The sequence below is a fragment of the Denticeps clupeoides genome, chromosome 16 (genome assembly GCF_900700375.1).
Source record: "Denticeps clupeoides chromosome 16, fDenClu1.1, whole genome shotgun sequence".
NCBI lineage: Eukaryota > Metazoa > Chordata > Actinopteri > Clupeiformes > Denticipitidae > Denticeps > Denticeps clupeoides.
The window spans coordinates 1,558,688-1,578,967 of record NC_041722.1 but is presented as its reverse complement, the minus strand read 5'-3'; the positions used below and the strand labels follow the sequence as shown (position 1 = coordinate 1,578,967).

Here is a 20,280-nt window from a genome sequence, read left to right as displayed (position 1 = left end):
TATTCAGCAGTGGGCAGGCATGAAAGGCATCTGGGGAGTGTGGACGGTTCCTGGCACAAGGGGACCTCCGTTGCACCTTGACGTTTTGTGTTTGTGTGTCCTCCTAAAAGACGTGCGAATGTTCCTGTCTTCATCGTAATAAGCTGCGGACCAGGGTCACATAACGTCATCGCGAGAAGACATGCGCATGCGCTGTGTGTCCTGAGGCAGAGAAGCCAGATGCAAAGAAGGCCCACAATGCAATGCGTAAGTGGCATGTACGGATTGCGGCTGCTCTGATTTCCCAGCCTCGGTGAGAGGACAGCGCTGCGGATGTGGTGTAATGGGCCTTTTTAACATCGCGGCGAAACGCGAACAATCATCCGCGTCACCCTCCCTGTCACAGGATGACCACCGGTTCCATCTCGAGTTCCTGCCGATTTGCAGATTACTTCGTCATATGTGGACTGGACATCGAAAGCGGGCTGGAACCGGACGAGCTTTCCGGTAAGCCCGGCAGAACGTTTGGATGCAGAAGAAGTCGCCTTACTGTTTCTTTGTCATTTATTATATTTGTTTGGGTTAATATGTAGTTGTAATATGTAATTATCTTTGTTTATTTTAATGCCTCAAAACAAAATGAACATTTCTGTGACGTAGTCATCGTAAGGCCACGACGCATCCCGAGGAGGCTTCGATCGTCCACTACAAGATGTTTTTTATTATTATATATGGTTTTAAATGTTGGCTCTAAGTTGAATGCTTGTCGGGCACCGTACTGCTGGTCTAGCTGGAACACAGAGACACTTGTTTTCTTGGGTGGCTGCTGTTCGTACCCGCTGCTTGCAGCGATGTCCGTAACTGCGGCGCCATCGGATTCAGACCCCGAACCTCCGTTCAGTTCTGAGTAGTGTAGACCCTCTAAACCAAGACCGAGACCAAGACCGAAAACGGACTAGGGCTAGAATCGTCATCACATTACTGTAGAGATAGGCTTTGCTGTAAAGTCTCATTACTCGTTGAATCAAATTCATGTTATCTTGTCCATATGTCTCTCATTTAAAATCTCCCAGATTTGTCATATTTATGAGGCCTGGTGGAAAATAATAATCCCAGCAATCCTCTCCTATAACCATTTTATCAGACCTCGTCAAGGGAAAGGTATGAGATGTACCAGAAATATGTTCATGTTAAGTCTCTTATAGCAGGGACATAGGCCTCAGATGAATATGTAATATGTAATGAATATGTAAGCTATGAAAATGTGATTTGGGGAAGTTTTTATACAGTACATTCAAACACTTCACACCATTTTTAAAAGATCACCATTCCTCCCACCATTGCCTTTGTGACAGTGCTAGACAGTTACATTTACATTTACATTTTACATTTACAGCATTTATCAGACACCCTTATCCAGAGCGACTTACAATCAGTAGTTACAGGGACAGTCCCCCCCTGGAGCAATTTAGGGTTAAGTGTCTTGCTCAGGGACACGATGGTAGTAAGTGGGATTTGAACCTGGGTCTTCTGGTTCATAGGTGAGTGTGTTACCACTAGGCTACTACCACCCCTAGTTATCCAGTTATACACCAATAATTTAATTCATGGTGGTAATGTAGACCTTATTTAGTTTCTGGCTTTTCTCCACACCCAAAGTCAAAAACACTACACATTACTATATGTTCTAGAGGTGTGAACCTTCACTTGTCTCATGATTTGATTTGATTACGATTATCAATGATTCGATATCAGTGCACTGCAATGCATTTTCTACATTGTGAGATGATGACAATGTCAGTGTTTACCATGTAACATTTGTATATTCTTCGCTGTGGGCGAAGTTAGTCATCTGCCCCGGTCCTCATTGAGAGAGTGGTGTGAGTTTCTCTTTCTTTGCGACGGAGTTATCAGAGTTTCCTCCACTACACACCGATCCAAACCCATTACAACCTGAAGACACAAACTCCATAAACGGCTGATTTAGCCGTGGCATCAGCTGAGCGCGGACTGTACACAGACAGTTTTTCTGCTCATTGGAGAAAAATTAAATCCGCTTTCAGACCAACTGCAGCAGCTCTGCGCTCACCGTGATATTTATGCCACCACCAGAAAATCATCCAGCAATGTCATTATAATCGATTATGTACTGCAGAATGTCCACGTCTGCATTGTGATTAATCGATTATATGATTCATTTCAACACCCCTACTATGCTCTAGACACATTTGTTGTGTCTGGTGTGCTGACTGACGGAATTCTATCACAGTCCTGCTAGCCAGTAGACTTACACAGACAAACCCATCCTCACTATGAAAACCTCAACAATGGCCTAAATGGCTTGCATGCAGGTCGGAAATGCATGTCTTTCAGGAAAAACGTTCAATACAGCAGCACTAAATAGCATTGCTTTTTAAAAACAGCAATGTCGTGCAGCATGCACAACATGTGGTGCACGCAAAAAGATTTGTCCACTGCTTTTAAAAAGTCACCCTTTGTGAGCAGTGGGAGTGGTGTGTTAGGACAATACCTTTCTCAGGGAAACCTCAGTAGCACTAAAACCACAACCATCCAATCAGGCCAGGTCACCAGTGTCTTCTTAGGTCTATTATCTATTATTAAGTCTTTGTTGAATGTAGGGCTGCAACAACGAATCGCTTGAATCGATAAAAATCGATTACTAAAACAGTTGGCAACTAATTTCCTAATCGATTGGTTATGTCGCGCGATGCGGGGACGTTTGATTATTAAAAAAAAAATTTATTTGAGCGCGGAGCGGAGTGAACACACTCGGTCTCTCTCGCGCACAGATGATAGCAGAGTTTGGCACCTCATAGACAGCGCGGAGCAAAAATAAAAAAACCCGAGCGGAGGTAGAGGACAGATATATGGTGGAGGCAGAGAAATCTGCGCGAAAATATGCAAAAGCGATATGGCACGGCACGGGAGCACCACGGCAATGATCCTGCACCTGAAACGCAAACATGTTGGAGTGTTTGAGCAGGAAGAAGGGAGTTCAGCAGCAGGGTAAGTCACTACAGTATTCTACTTTTGTTCCGTTTTGAAGTGAGGAACGTAATGTCCCTGGTGCTGGTGTTTAACTCGCCGCGGAGGAGAACTAGATGGGGACGTACAGCGCCACCTACAGGTGTGGAGGGGCGATGAAACAGCGATCGAACTGTTCTCTGCGTCTTCGCGTGGACGACTCGCCTATTGTGTCCCTGAGCAAGACACTTAGCCCTAAGTTGCTCCAGGGAGACTGTCCCTGTAACTACTGATAGTAAGTCGCTCTGGATAAGGGCGTCTGGTAAATGCCGTAAATGTAAATGTAAATATTTACCAGTCATCCAGCTGCAGAAGCATGACAGTAGTAAAGCAGGGGTGCTATAGTTACTTTGCATTAAAAGACTAAAGACATGTTTTTATTCTCTAGCCTTTTTTGGACCATTCATTTTTAAATCTGTTGTCATGTATAGCTACACTGCAAAAAAAGCTTTTCTTACCTAGTCATTGTTTTCTCGTTTCCAGTCCAAATATCTAAAAAATCTTAAAATCAAGATTACTAGACAAGAAAAATGGCATGAGAAAATTAAGTGATGCTTAAAACTTCTGTTTGAGATTATATCTCATTAAGATTAGTTTTCTTACACCATTGGCAGATAATTTTACTTGTTTTAAGCAAACAATCACTTAATTTTGAGATGTTTTTCAGAAAACAAGACAATTTCTTATACTATTTCATGTGTCTAGTAAATTTATCTTGATTTAAGATTTTTTTTAGAGATTTGGACTGAAATCAGGACAAAACTACTAAGTTAGAAAAGCATTTTTTGCAGTGTGTGTGTGTGAGTGTGTCAGTGTGAGAGTTTGTGAGTGTGTGCGTCTGCGAGTGTGTGCATGTGCAGTGTAGTGTAGAGAACAAGTTCTGACATTCAAACAAATCCTGTTAAATTTTCTGATTTGTATTGTTTTTTATTTTTTTATAAATTATTTATCGTTCTGGCAGCTCAGGTGGCATTTTATTTAAAAAAAAGTCTATATTTGGCAGATGTAAAGCATACATGTGTATTTTTTTTGTGTTAGTCAATTTTTATTTTATTTTATTATTATTATAACAGCTCAAGGAGCAACATGTTTGTGCACTTTCTAAAGATTTTGGTTCTGTTTTTGAATAAAGGGTTGGAAATGAATGCTTTTCTTTTTTTTTTTTTTTATCCGATTCTACGATTAATCAAAAAAACAATTGACAGATTATCAAAATAATCGTTAGTTGCAGCCCTAGTTGAATGCGCTTACTAATTTTATATCCAGCTTTTGTATTCTTGAGGTCATTCAAACATTGTTCACAAGTAAGAAATCCCAAGGGGAAAGGGGATTCCAAATCTTCCTTCAGACCTTGTTTGCTCCCAAATACTCCACACGTTTAGAAATACTCACCAATCCCTAATCAGTGCTTGTGTCATTTACTGTATAAGTAAATGTGTATTGGCCTTATCTCCTGGTGTATACCTATTGTTTTATGTGTTGTGTAGCTTTATGCCAGTATATACAGGCTACTAAAGTCCATGATGGAGCCAGGCCAGTGAGGACGGGTGTGGAAACAGGTAACTGCGCCGGTGACAACACTCCTGTCACGCTTGCTCCCTTTAACCTTTTAATCCATTCACAGCACTCCTCCGCTTTATTTATCATTAATTTGGAAGGATTTTCTGTTTTCCTGGCCAGCTGACAACAGGTGAAGGGGATTTTTGGAGCTGTTCTCCCACCCTGCCCCTTTCTCTCCTCCTTCAGCAGCTTCTAAACAGCCAATCACTACCTTCCCTCCAGGAGCCCATACCATGGGCACTGGTCTTGCTTGGTCAGCGTATACTTTTCCACTTATTCACTCTAAATGACTGAACAGTACTTTTTGGAATGTGTATCACTACTTCTGTATCACTATGGGCTTGATTGCATTTTTGATTGATTTCCGTTTGGGAGATTCGCTTTGCCTGAAATTCCATAAAAGCTGTTGTGTTTCAGATTGCTCAACAAGTGTTTAAGGGTTGACTCTTTTTTAAAATACATGAATTATATTTCTATATTTGTGGGGTTATAAAAAGAGGAAGAAGACTTTAGGGATATTTCAAATGAAGTACGAAATAGATGTTTTACATCAGCTTGTTGAGCAGTGGTGAAGCAGACAACATCTTATGATGCTACTTGGTTTCTACACCTTGAATAGGTGTCTGTGGTGTTCCCCTTATGTGAACTGCTTGGCTTGCAAAAATGCATTCATTTCCTCAACTCTGAACCCACTGTCCTTAATCAGTTTTTCTCTCTCTCTCTCATTCATTCTATTTCACTCCACCGACCCCAGGTGAGAATTTTGAGCAGAGTCCATTGCGGAGAACATTCAAATCGAAAGTCCTTGCACATTACCCTGAAAATGTGGAATGGAACCCATTCGACCAGGATGCTGTGGGGATGGTCAGTGTTTTACACAGATTTAAATGTAGCTTGTGTAGATTCTTGGACACACAATGGCAATGATAACAATCATAACATAATCTTAATTTTTTAATTCCTTGATATATACACGACAGTGATCCACACAAAAGACTGATTTGATGAAATCTCAAAAATCAAACCTGCACATGAATGGAAATGTCACTGTCTGTTGTAGCTCACTTATTATTCTGAAGTATTGATTAGATTGATATCAGTAATTAAACCAGAGAAATAAGCATTAAATTATATTGTATTAAATTACCCAGCTTCATTAATTATGTTAGGTCCGATTAAAGGTTTTTGCATGTTGTAACATTGTAAAAGACAAATTCATTCATGACCTAAAACATCAGATTTTTTGTCCAAAAAATAGATTAAGAGAATGCAGTTAAACAAACGAAACCATTTCTTTACTGAGACAATGTTGGAATATTCTGTATGTGGAGAAAGTGGGGCAAAAAATTATTTGGCAGCCACCGATTGTACAAGTTGTCTCACTGAGTGAGAGGCCGAATGTAAAAACAAATCCAGGAAATGTATGATTTTGAAAGAATTTATTTGTAAAATGGTGGAGAAATGATGTATTTGGTCAATAGCAAAAGTTTACATTTACAGCATTTATCAGACGCCCTTATCCAGAGCGACTTACAATCAGTATTACAGGGACAGTCTCCCTGGAGTAATTTAGGGTTAAGTGTCTTGCTCAGGGACACAATGGTAGTAAGTGGGATTCGAACCCGGGTCTTCTGGTTCATAGGCGAGTGTTACCCACTAGGCTACTACCACCCTGCAAAAGTTCACCTCAAAACTTTGTAATGTAGCCTTGGGAATGACAAATGTCAAATGTTCAAGCTGTGATGTTTTGGGGCAGTCACTGGGCACAGATTCTGTATTGGATTGAGGTCAGGTGACTGGCTAGGCCACTCCAGAACATTGTAATGATTTTTACATAGCCAATTCCTTGTTGCCCGGGCAGTGTGTTTGGGATAATTGTTTTGCTGGAAGATCCAGTCACGTTTCATCTTCAATGCTCTCACTGATCACTGATTTTGCCCAAAATCTCACGATACACAGCCCCATTCATCCTTTAATGAATGTGGTGTTACTATTAGTAACACACTATTAGTAACCATTGTTAATGTGGTCACAGCTATCTTGAGGTCATTGGTGTCTTTTTTTACAGATAATAAGTGAAGGATAGAAGAGCTTCTTAATGAATGAGTTACAGGTCTGTGAGGGCCAGAATTCTTGCTTGTTTGTAGAGAATAAATACTCTGCACAATTATACAAATTATTTAAAATTATTAATCTTGCAATGTGATTTCCATTTTTTTTTTATTCTGTCTCTTATAGTTGAAGTATAATAATGATGAAAATTACAGACCCTTCTCATCTTTTTAAGTGGGACAACTTGCACAATCGGTGGCTGCAAAATACCCCCCACTGTGTCTGAACCTCAACGATTACCAAAAGGTTCTCGTATTTTGCCACACATATATACTTAATATTACATAATAATCCTTATCAACCTTCTTTATCTTTTGCAATGTTTATGATAATTTTTATAAAGAAATATAGAAAGTTATAGAGGCTTTTAACATTTTCAAGCACAGTATGAAGTTGTGTGTATTGGGATGGGGTTGGTGGTCTGTGTAAAGTTTTTTTATTAAATTCTATAATTCTAAAAATTCTATGGATGTAAAAAAGCCTGTTTCTCTTTCTCTGCCCATATCTCTCAGCTCTGCATGCCAAAGGGGCTGTCGTTCCGTACACAGACTGACAACCGCGACCCACAGTTCCACTCATTCATCATCACACGTGAAGATGGCTCCAGGACATATGGATTTGCACTTACTTTCTTTGAGGAGGTGACCAGCAAGCAGATCTGCAGTGCGATGCAGACCCTGTATCACATGCACAACGCTGAACAGTATGACATCCTGCACATGCCTCCACAAGGACCCTCATCAGACTCAGAGCCCCACCCCTCAGACTTTTCCAGGCTACAACGCTTCAACTCCTATGACATTGGCCGAGACACCCTTTATGTGTCCAAATGCATCTGCCTCATAGCGCCCATGGCGTTCCCTCAGGCCTGCCGGCAATTTCTAGAACAGCTGCACTGTGCAGCCACCTCAGCACAGCCGCCGCCTCTTCCGCTAGAGAGCTACGTGTACAACATTCTGTACGAAGTCCCGCTCCCACCTGCTGGACGCTCACTCAAATTCAGTGGTGTGTATGGCCCAGTGGTGTGCCAGAGACCAGGCACGGCCGAGCTGCCACTGTTTGACTTTCCACTGGCCGAGGTCTTTGTCCTGCTGGGTGTAGAAAACATGCTGCAGCTATTCACCTGTGCTCTGCTGGAGATCCAGATTCTGCTCTACTCGCAACGTGAGTATCATCTACTGCTGTGGAGAAGTTTAAGCATGAGTCAAAAAATAACCAAAGTCAAAGAAGTGCAGCGACTTTAATTAGGAAATCAGGTAATAGTAGTCTTGTGGATGCAGTGCAATTTGCTTGACCCAAACCTCGTATAGCATTTATTTATCATAGGTGCATCCCTTAATGGCCCTCAATATTTCCAAACTGTGAGATAAGCATAAGTTTGGCCTGAATGACTGGTCCAACCTCCATGGTAATCTGCCAACGTTAAAATAAAAAATAACTGTGGCCTTAAAAAAGGTTGCCTGGTCATAAATTGCATTGTTATTTAGATGATAATGGTTCCAACTTGGATCAACAATGACACTTAACAAATGCAACAAACTGGTTAGATTTTCTGTCAGTGCACAGGCAGAAAAAGTCACTTAATTTTCCAACACACATGCTACAGTGAGATATCAAAGTAATTGATCATTGGCTGAAAACTGGCAGATGAAATTTAGTGAAGAAAAATATAAAATAATCCATGTTTAAAATGCAGATATTTAATTGCCTCAACTATAATTGACGAAGCTAATTATGAGAGAGATCTGAGTGTGTATATGGACGTTTACTAGTCTCAGATCGGCCCCAGGAAATGCATGGTCATGTGCCTGGGATGTGACTGATACAGAACTTCTGTGCACATTGTGGTAAAAGTAAAATTTTGTTGAACCTTTGCAGTTTTTGATGCATTGTCATGCAACCAATAGAAACAGAGCATTGAAGTGGGCTCAATAGTTACAGGTGCTGGTTTACTGGGACAGAGACGAGGAAGAGTTGAAGACCCCCCCTACCAGCCATAAAGTCCCTCACATACAGTAACTCAGTGCCTGGGACTGTATCAAAGTCACATCCCAGACACAGGCACAGAATATTAAATGTTTGCGTTAGTAACAACAACAACAACATCTATTTCTTATATAGCCCAAAATCACATACAGTATGTCTAAATGTGCTTTGGCAGTAGTCAATGTTTAGTACTGCTACATAAGGTAAACACTGCCAGTTCTGAACAGTTCAGAATATTCTGTCATAATTTACAAAAGTCATCAAATGTAATTAGTTATGTTACTTTCATATAGTAATTGAAATTGTCAAACTATTATTACATATTAAATTTGAATTACATTTTCAAAGTAACCTTCCCAACACCGCTTCTCAGTCGACATTCATGATCCTCCTACCACCATATGTACAACCGGCAAAGACTTTGACTACTGCCCTACACAAATTATGCTCACAAGACTCCGGGCTCATATTGGTACCAAGAATCAACAAATTCTCACCATGTGGACAAGTTTTCTGCGACAGAGCTCCCCTGCTTTGGAACATCCTTCCTGATAATGTTTGGTATGCAGACACCGTGTCAATATTTAAGTCCAGGCTAAAGACACATCTTTATTTTATAACACTTAAATCCACATACAGTACAGGCCAAAAGTTTGGACACACCTTCTCATTCAATGTGTCATTCAATTCTTTATTTTCATGACCATTTACATTGGTAGATTCTCACTGAAGGCATCAAAACTATAAATGAACACATGTTGAGTTATGTACAAAAAAAGGTGAAATAACTGAAAACATTCTAGTTTCTTCAAAATAGCCACCTTTTGCTCTAATTACTGCTTTGCACACTCTTGGCATTCTCTCGATGAGCTTCAAGAGTTAGTCACCTGAAAGCAGAAAACTAACTTTTCCCATCACGTGTGCATGATCTGGCAAGTAACATACTGGACTTACCTACTCTGCACTGTCCAGTAGTTTCAGTCATGGACAGCTCCTTTCTGCAATGCACCTTGTTTACCTATTAAATACCAACCTTTCTGTTACACCTATTGGACAAATCATTACCAACCCTGCTGTAACACCTACTGCACCCTCTTTGTACCCTGAAAGGGGGCCTCTGTCTGACCCACTCCCCAGGTTTCCTTTTTTTAAATAAAAAAAAATAAAATTGTGTGCAGAAAGGATCAATTGAGATATATTGTTTGTGATTTTTGACTAAATAAGAAATAAATGCTGCTGTGCTCACTGCAAGGCAGACATAATGGGTCAATGGGAAGCGCCTCCGCTTAAGTCTCCACGACGTATGTGCGCATGCAGCTTAAGCCTCTGTTTGTTAGTAGCCTAGAGAGTAACACACTTGCCTATGAACCAGAAGACCCAGGTTCAATTCCCACTTACTACCATTGTGTCCCGGAGCAATACACTTAACCCTAAGTTGCTCAAGGAAGGGGGACTGTCCCTGTAACTACTGAAAGTAAGTTGCTCTGGATTAGGGCATCTGATGAATGCCGTAAATGTAAATGTTAGTAGTGAATGAGTGGGTTGTGAATTATTTGTGCCACCACAAAAATGTCTGATCATGTTAAACGTTGACTCTGCATGACTTTACCCCATGCGGCTTGCACCTCACCTGAAGTGAAGTTAAAATTTGTTACATTTTTTCTTACAACAGGTTTGTATATTGTGCAAATATCTTATAATGTCTAAGCTTTCCCTTTTTTGCCACGGTGCTGTGTCTTGTATTGTTTAAATGTTACAAAGAAAAGTTTGATTACATTGGGAACTACTTTTATGAGTTGTGTTTAGGGTGTTTTTTTTTTTTTTGCTGGAGGCTGATTTTTGCTGGAGGCCTTTCATCATTATGAACAGGTTTTGTATTTGTGTTTCTGTGTGCATACAGATTACGAGCGGTTGATGACTGTTGCTGAGACAATCACAGCACTGATGTTCCCATTCCAGTGGCAGCACGTCTATGTCCCCATCCTGCCGGCTTCTCTGCTACACTTTCTAGATGCGCCTGTCCCCTACTTGATGGGCCTGCACTCCAATGGTCAGCAGGACCGTACCAAACTAGAGTTGCCACAAGAGGTACACAATCTCTGGTGGAAACATAAAAGCAATTGCGAAATAGCAAAAACCCAGAGAGTGTGTTACACTCTGGCCATTTCTCTATTACAGCTATGTTTTCATTTTTCCTACAGTAACACACACTCAGGGTCACACACACACACTGCTTAATCTGAGTTCTGTCTGTTGTCCTTCTGCTGAGGGGAGAGTTCAATGCATGACCTTCACATTTTAACATTTTAGATCTGATAACTGCATTTTTACCAAACACTCTTACATTGATTAAATGAGGTGAAACCAAGCAGAGGAGTGTGTATTATATGATGTTTTGTCATACACAGATTATGAATACATATTTGCGTTAATTTACAAGTTAATAACAGTGGAGATTTCATTATTGGGTACTACTCACAACCTCCACTGCAGCATTCATGATTATGATTAACAGTGGAACATGAGTGGGCTGGGTCCTCCTGAAATCTCTGATAACTTTTGTTTTCTGGACATTCAGGAGTAAGTTATTGCTATACCAGTACACCAGCTGCTTCAGCTTCTCTCTCTTCTCTCTCTTCAGCCCACTCATGTGCCTGGTTCTTGTGGAAGAGGCAAAGTTAACAATGTGCTTGTAGTTGACTTGTCACAACTTGTGAACAGCAGCAGGCTCAGGGCACCCTTCAGAAGAATCTATCCCCCACATGAATAAATTGAACATATGTCATGACCACTTACAGTCAATAACTCATATCACAAACAGAGAAAAGAAGCAAACTAGTGTGAGCCAGTCAGGCCAGCAAACTCTTGGTAATGCAAACAAATCAGCTTATTCAAAATGTGATTTTATTATCATGGTTCCAGTTCATCAAGTGGTACATGGTGGGCTTGCCAATGTTCCAATCTTTATTTAATATGGACAGAAGATTTGAAGTGAAATAAACGGAATTTAGCAAAAAAATAAAACTGATTTCATAGGGCCCTAGAATTCCTTGCCTGGGGTTATTGGAGAAACTGCTGCATTTTCACACCATAATTTTTTATTGCTCCATGGACCTTGAAATCCAAGGCAATGTTATCTTTCAATAGTACGTAAACTGCTATAATCACGTTGGTCTAATATGCACTAAACATTGAAAAATTGTTCACAGTCCCTACACTGAAAATTTACGGACAAAATCATCAGAAACCAAAAAATATCAAATATCAAAAAATAATTTGAAATGTAGTTGGCTAACTTTGATGAGTCAGTCAGTTTAAGGAAATTAGATCAAATGGGATCAGGTAGTTTTAGTTGTTCTTGAGATATTGGCGTGTAGGGACCCCTATGGATTAAACCTAATCCTAGCTATATACATCTGAATTTAGAACAGTACACAACTGTTGTTGTTAGTAAACACAAGTTGTGACTGGATCTCATGAGATAAGCCAGAAAATGAAATGTATTATTTTAAACCAAATTTGATCTGTGCACATCTGTGTTTAGTCTCTTTACCCTCACCCTCTTTTTCTCTTTTCTGACACCATTTGTACATTCTTCATAAACTCAAAATGCAGTCATTGCAGACTCCCCAGCAATGCAATAAGACAGATATTAAAAACGGAGGCATATTGTGGCATGTTATGGTGCTCCACATGAATATTGTGTGGTTTTATAATTTGTTGACAGTTTTAAATTGTTAATTTTGGTAGGCTGGCCTTACCGTATATATTTTGCATTTACAAATTGTCAATATTGACTTTGTTCCTTGTGTTTTAGGCTAACCTGTGCTTTGTGGACATTGATAATCACTTTATTGAACTGCCAGAAGACCTGCCCCAGTTCCCCAACAAATTGGAGTTTATCCAGGAGATTTCAGAGGTGCTGTCAGCCTTTGGGGTGTCTGCAGAGGGGAACCTGTCAGGGATTGATGGGCATGGTAAACTCCAGACCTTCCAGACGGCTGATCTGGCATCAGATAAGCGCAATGGTAACCTGGCAAGCTCAGCCTTCGACTCCTACCTGCTGCGGGAAAATGAGACCATTGCACGGCTGCAGGCACTGGTTAGGAAAACTGGCATCAGCCTTGACAAGGTCAGCCTTATTGCAGTGCTCAGTCTACATCAGTACTGGTATATTTACATTCTACAAATACAATAAGTCCATAATGTGTGTTTAATGCAGGTACCTCACATTTACAGTATTTATTCAGAGCGACTTGCAATCAGTACTTACAGGGACAGTCCCCCTGGAGACACTCAGGGTTAAGTTGCATCAGGGACACACAATGGGAGTACAGCCATGGCCAAAAGTTTTGAGAATGACAGAAATACTTGTTTTCACAGTTTGCTGTTTGCTGCTTCCGTTTAAAGAGTGATCAGCTGAATTACAAAGTCTGACTTTGCCATGAAAATTAACTTAATCACCCCATGCTTGAAATCATTGTACTTCCTCTGTTAACCATGGTTACCTACAAGGGATATTGCTGCTCCTAAGATTGCACCTAAATCAACCAAGTGTTGTGAAGAAGGCTTTAGGTCCCCAAGAAAGTCCAGCAAGCTCAAAAACAGTCTCCTAAAGATGATTGAGCTACAGGATCGGTGCCACAAGTACAGAGCTTGCTCAGGAATTGCAGCAGGCCGGTGTGAGGGTTGCTTTTTATCCCTTTTGCTTAAGAACACAGCCATTAATAAAGGATGATACCAAAACATCCTCAGATAGCAATGGGGCAGTGGTGGCCTAGCGGTTAAGGAAGCGGCCCTGTAATCAGAAGGTTGCCGGTTCGAATCCCAATCCGCCAAGGTGCTCCCCGGGCGCCTGTCATGGCTGTCCACTGCTCACTCAGGGTGATGGGTTAAATGCAGAGGACAAATTTCACTGTGTGCATCGTGTGCTGTGCTGCTGTGTATCACATGTGACAATCACTTCACTTTATAACTTCCAACCATCCAAGAACAGTTTGTTCAGTTGTTGCCTTTTCCAGCATGGCTGAGCACCAAAGCAATAACTAAGGAGCGATAACTAAGGCTTGGGGAATAAAACATTGACATGGACGGGAAACTACTGATTATGAAGGAATGGGTTGCCATCAGTCAGGATTTGGCCCAGAAGTTGATTGACCGCATGCCAGGGTGAATTGCAGGCAAACATATGAAGGGCCAACACTGCAATTATTGACTCTTTGCTTAAAAATTATTTAATTGTCAATAAAAGTCTTTGAAACTGATAAAATTATTGTAATTATACTTCATTACACCACAAAAGCAACAGCAAACTGTGTGAAAACCAGTATTTGTTTCATTCTTAAAACTTTTAGCCACAACTGTATGTGGGGTTTGTTCCAGTGACTTTACAGCATTTATTAGCCCTTATCCAGAGCGACTTACAATCAGTAGTGACATGGACAGTCCCCCTGGAGCAACTTATGGTTAAGTGTCTTGATCAGGGACACAATGGTAGTAAGTGGGATTTAAACCAGGGTCTTCTGGCTCATAGGAGAGTGTGTTACGCTACTACCACCGCTTGTAGTTCAAGATCACAACTATGCAACTACCACCAACAGCTTTTTATTTTTTGCCAAGCATAAACATTACATACATTTTCTATCACTTTAATGCATTTAAAGTGTGTACTTTTATTACTATACAATTTTGGATGTGCAGACAGACACTTGCACATCAGCTATAACATTATTACCACTGACTGATGAAGAAAATAACATTGGTGCTCCAAGGAAGGATTACTGGTACGGGAAGCCAAGGCTTACTAGAACATCCATTGGAACAGATACTGTAGCCAAATTACTGAAAAAGTCGATGGTTCTTTTAGAAATGTTTACATACATAGTGAATATGCTACTGTATTGCTTCAGACTAATCAGCGTGTCTATACTGACACAAAACCAGTGCCAATAGCATACAGGTTTGCATGTGACTATCAGGACCATTAGATTTTGATTTATTGCCTGTGACCTATGATACAAATACAATATCCATTTTAGCCAAAGACAATCTATACATAAATATGGACAGGGTGAAATCTTATGGCTGATTCAGATGACACACGTGACTACCAAGGCATTCAAAAATGGGAGCAATGTCTTTACAGTGTTGTCCATGATGCACCAATGAAATCAGGTGTGTCCAGATGAAAATATTTACAACCACACAGTACTGTAAATTCTGTGAACTACTATATTTAATTGCATCATCTGAATCATACCTATTCACAGTCAGGGTTTTAAAAGAAAAAAAAATGTACAGATGATCGAACAGTCTGATCCTTTTTTTGCTTTTATATAGATCTTAGTAGTTCCGTAATACTGTATCTGAAATCTTTTTCCAAAATTCTGCCCTTATGCACAATTACAGCCACTTTGAGCCAGACCCACAATGAGATTTACCCTGGACACGCTGTTTCTGTGTCTGCAGCTTTAAATGCGAATTATGTCATCCACACCATTCACCAACCACTATGTTTGGCGCAGACAGGAAGTCATGTCATAGTTTTTCCTAAAATAATAAATTCCCATTGTGATGACACAAGGGGACAAATTGAATGAACAGAATGTCCAAAGCACTGTTAACATATATCATAATTTCTAACCATTGTTTGTATTAATGTTAAATAATGTCAGGGGATCCTTAAATATGCATTATTGCAAGCGTTAATTATGAAATCAAGTGCAGTGAGGGATGGTGTATGAAAGTTAAAAGTGCTTCACTGCTGGACAACCAACCAAATATATATAGAGGGCGTGTTGTTAGTCTTTCACTGGCTGAAATGGACACAGAGGTAGAAATTTAACTGAAATAATGTCAGTGACATTTAAATAGTCCCGCCTGTCTATGTGATATCATTTATCTTTATTCACCAGTTGGATGGGACTGAGCACAGGGGCATCGATCGGTTCCCCAAGGTCCAATGTGATGACGAGGGGTTAAAGGTGCATCAGCTGAATGTCCAAATGCGTGAGGTCTTCACCAACCGCTTTGCCCAGATGTTTGCAGACTATGAGGTGTTTGTCATTCAGCCCAACCAGGATAAGGAGTCTTGGTTCACCAACCGGGACCAAATGCAGAACTTTGACAAGGTATGTGCATGTTACTTTTTCTTTCTCAAAGTTTGTCATTGTATATCTATAAAATGGCTTTTGATCCCTGCCAGGCCTCCTTCCTCTCTGATCAGCCAGAGCCCTACCTGCCCTTCCTCTCCCATTTCCTGGAGACACAGATGTTCGCCTCATTCATCGACAGCAAGATTCTGTGCCATGATGACGAGGACAAGGAACACACACTGAGGGTATTTGATTTGCGAGTTGAAAAGATTCGGATGCTTCATGTGCGCACACCCACCCTTCGCTCCTCGATGTACCAGCGGTGCACCAATATTGAGGAGGCTAGTAAGTACATGGCTACAGCTGTAATTATTTTCAATAACACAGCGTGAAAAATGAATGACAAATGTTGTTGGTTAAGGTGACTTGATATAATTGCTGATAATTGCTTTATACACTGCTCCAAAAATTTGTGAATGAATGAATGTTCTTATTAAATATTTTGTTGTTTACATAGTTGAATGTGCTGACAACAAAATCACACAAAAACAAGCCTTAAAACAGGTAAAAATTAGTAGTGTGTGTGGATTCCATGTGCCTACAACGCCTGGGCATGCTCCTGATGAGGTGAAGGATTGTCTCCTGAGGGGTCTCCTCCCAGGGGCGGGCCAGTCCATAGAATCAATGCCTTTGTCTTGCAGGAACTGCTGACACACTTCAGTCACATGACTTCTAGCATTGTCTTGCATTAGGAGGAACCCAGGGCCAACCGCATTAGCATATGGTCTCACAAGGGCTCTGAGGATCTCGTCTTGGTTGGTCATCTTGTGATACAGAGCACAGAACACGGTGCACACAAGGAAACGTGTCCTCTGCTTTTAACCCATCACCCTTGGTGAGCAGTGGGCAGACATGACAGGCACCCGGGGAGCAGTGTGCTCAGTGGCACCTCAGTGACACCTTGGCGGCTCAGGATTCAAACCACCAACCTTCTAGGTTGGGTCTAATTTTTGCAGCATGTGAAATGGTTTTCTGAAACCTCCTTATGTTATCGCTCTCTGAAGTGTGCAAGTGACATAGGGAAGACTAGGGAACCCTGTGTCATTTTTGCCCATAACAGTCTGTGTGAGGCTCATTAGCCATGGATTACATTTGATTAAAGGAAGTGGCTTTCAGGGATAAGGAGGCTAGTTGAGTATAAAGGTAGGGGGAGCAAATGCAAAGCCCTGTATGGAGACAAAGATGGGCCTATGATCATAACATTGTTATATTTGAAATGCAAAGTATATAAAATGCGAAAAATATATAATTTTAGGAAGAAACCGGAGGTGGTAAAAAGGATGTAAAATAATAGACATGGTATTATTTTTAAAGGACTTTGCAAGCCCAATGACTGCCCTGTACCAATAATGTAAATATAAAATAAAGGACGGGCTTAACATGCTCGATGTTCTAACAAAGATATAAAAAGGGAAGCTGCACTCTAAAAGTCTCCAGTATTTTCATTCCAAAGGGGCTGAAAGCTGAAATTAAACTCCACCTTTGACCAATATGTGTATCACTGTAGCTGATATGTTACAAGGCCTGGAGTAGCTCAGTGGGCCTGATAGCATGGCCCTTAAAGGAGATTAGGTATTTTTTCTGTAGACGTATAGCTTGTCTCAAAAATGTATAGAGATTGGAAGCAATGCACAAATTCAGTTCCTCCAAAATTCAATCCCCCCAATTATATAATGACTATCTTAACTTGGAGATGGAGATCAGAAAATGTAATATTTTGATTTAGATTTTAATTTGGAGGCCACAAGGGAAATTGATCAAATGATCCCACACAAACTGTAGAGCAGTGTGTGGGGACGGCACTTTGCTTAGTGGCACCTCAGTTGCACCTTGGTGGTTCAGAATTTGAACTGGCAACCTTCTGATTTCCAGCTCCAGGAAAATAGGGAACACAAAACTGAAATATTTTTATTAAATACTTTTTTTTATATGGGATGATCATACTGGAACATGGAGGCCAAACACACTACTGAGCCTAATTTAGACTTGTTTTTTACACATTACACAAAGTTGGATCAGCCTGTAGTGTGTTTTTCCACTTTAAATTTGAGTGTGAGTCCAAATCCAGACCTTCATGGGTTGATGATAAATTTGATTTCTGTTGTTAATTTTTGTGTAATATTTTTGTCAGCACATGTAAAGTATGTAAATAAATGTATGTTTTGTGTTCCCTGTTTTTTAAATAGTGTATTTTTATGTAAAAATAGCAGATGTTTACTTTATCCCAATTACAATAAATTCATATGGTTAATATTTACTATAAACATATATGAAAACTATATTGAAACTGTGCTAAGAGAATGGGTTTCCACCTTGGTAGTTTTCTTTTCAACTCCTCAGGATCCATTTTCAGTGACCTCAGGAACTCACAGATGTGCTTTATGAAAATCAAAGAAATGTAAACATTTTAAAAGTAGTGTGTATTTAAAGACCGTTTAGACTCATGTTCTCCTTATGTCTGATTTAAACCTATACACAACACAGTACAAAATGTTTTGCCCATTTCATCAAAATTTGTGGGTTACCCAGCCCCCTGAGGACTTGGTTATGTATTTTCCATGGTTTTGAGAATTTAACTAGCCCAGTGGTTCTTTCATGTTTTTTGGGTTTATTTTTAATAATTGTTCAATAAAATTAACAGAGGCAATTGAACTTTTATTATTTTTTGTGAACAATTATAGAACTACATACACAATGTAGTACTACTGATACTCTTGGCTGTGAAATGTGTTTGTAGAAGTCTAGAGCTTTTTACACGCCTCTGGATTGGACCATTTGTCATATAGTGAAGTGAAGTGATTGTTACATGTGATGCACAGCAGCACAGCATACGGTGCACACAGTGAAATTTGTCCTCTGCATTTATCTCATTTTCTGAGTGAGCAGTGGGCAGCCATGAGAAGCGCCTGGGGAGCAGTGTGTGGGTACGGTGCTATGCTCAGTGGCACCTCAGTGGCACCTTGGCGGATCGGGATTCGAACCTGCAACCTTCTGATTATGGGGCCGCTTCCTTAACCGCTAGGCCACCACTGCCCCAATACCATCTTTCTCTCTTAACACAAACACTTTGTGTCATGTCCCACACAGTGAAGGCAATAGATATCAGAATGTCCAAGATCGACCACACAGCTGTGCACCCCCACCTACTGGACATGAAGATTGGTCAGGGCCGCTATGAGCCTGGCTTTTTCCCTTGTCTCCAGGCTGACGTGCTGGCCACGCCACCCACGAGTAACAAGTAAGTATATTCTGGGAAGAGTTAAGAACAATCTTGTGTTCATAACAACTTGCAGTTCAGTTACAGTTAAAATATAGTGAGGATTTTGGCATGTCTTTATTAATTTTACAGCATTCCATGATCCAGAAAGCATTTGCAGGCCTTTTTTTGACTAAATTGTTTTATATATTGCTCTATTTTGGCTATAACAATAATTTTAGCCAAAATTTATATCATGATTATTATGCTCATTTACTTTTGAAATATCCGGTCTTTACTGAACATTTTGCATGTTATCAGACTGGATTTTTTTTAAATGTAACTTCACAGCTGAAAGTGGATTAAATAAAATAGAATATTAAATAAAATAAACAAATAATAATATAACATTAAATAATTAATGTGATTATATAAATATGTGATTACACGGATTCTGCCAATGATGATGAAAAATTAATGCATATAAGCAACCTGTACTGGCTTGTGTGACATTACCACTGACAGCTGCTGTGATGTGTATTAGGTGATTTTTTTACTCATTTTGAGATGAGTAGAGCTGCATCACTAGAGATTTTTTGATTGTGTCTATGACACAATCATAGAAAAGAATATGGTTTGGATTAAATCAAAAGTGTTTGGGTAAGTATGCAGAACTTTTACTGTCTTTGTGCACACCAGGTGGGCGAAGCGCAGTGCTCCAGCACAGTGGAGACGAAAGGACAGACAGAAGCAGCACACGGAGCACCTTTACCTTGACAATGACCTGCGAGAGGTGAGGTCATCATAGCAGATAATATGCCAGATAGGCACCATGCCTTTCAACAACGGTGGACTTTTAGAAAAATAAAATATGAAAAAAAAACAAAAAAAACAATCACTATATACATTGGCAGCACAGCTCATTTGTTGCTGCCAAAATGCTTAACTTAAACTAAAAATAAAAAAACGAGAAAATAATGTTAAACCTGTCAACATTTAACCGTTCTCAAATCAGTTCAATTTGAAGGGCAAAAAGGTGAGAATTTCCCGATTTCTCGCTTGCCGCGGGGGTCTAAGCGCAAAAAAATCTCAACTTTCTAAACTCCCAGCAAGATGATAATGACATGTTGTAGATTCTATTAGTTGTTCGACAATGGGTCAACAAACTTCGCAGGGTTTTTCAAGTCCCATTGTTGGTGGTCTCTCATTGTCCTTGTGCCATAATCCACTTGAGGTGTTTTGTGTGTG

At 40.1% G+C, this 20,280-nt stretch overlaps 1 protein-coding gene across 5 annotated transcripts in view; it reads left to right on the top strand.

The window, feature by feature from the left end:
- Positions 1-201: 201 nt before the first annotated feature.
- dennd5a (DENN/MADD domain containing 5A) overlaps positions 202-20,280 on the top strand; it is a 39,233-nt gene continuing 19,154 nt past the window's right edge. For 2 of the 5 annotated variants that reach the window (XM_028955788.1, XM_028955786.1), the window contains exons 1-10: positions 203-486; positions 4,512-4,583; positions 5,339-5,448; positions 7,209-7,860; positions 10,583-10,770; positions 12,500-12,814; positions 15,597-15,812; positions 15,887-16,121; positions 18,924-19,074; positions 19,732-19,825. In XM_028955788.1, the coding sequence (XP_028811621.1) occupies positions 387-486; positions 4,512-4,583; positions 5,339-5,448; positions 7,209-7,860; positions 10,583-10,770; positions 12,500-12,814; positions 15,597-15,812; positions 15,887-16,121; positions 18,924-19,074; positions 19,732-19,825 (2,133 nt within the window). In that variant the 5' untranslated portion in view covers positions 203-386. Of the gene's footprint in view, positions 487-4,511; positions 4,584-5,338; positions 5,449-7,208; positions 7,861-10,582; positions 10,771-12,499; positions 12,815-15,596; positions 15,813-15,886; positions 16,122-18,923; positions 19,075-19,731; positions 19,826-20,280 lie in introns of all 5 variants that reach the window. The other 3 variants (XM_028955790.1, XM_028955787.1, XM_028955789.1) reach the window with 2 other exon arrangements.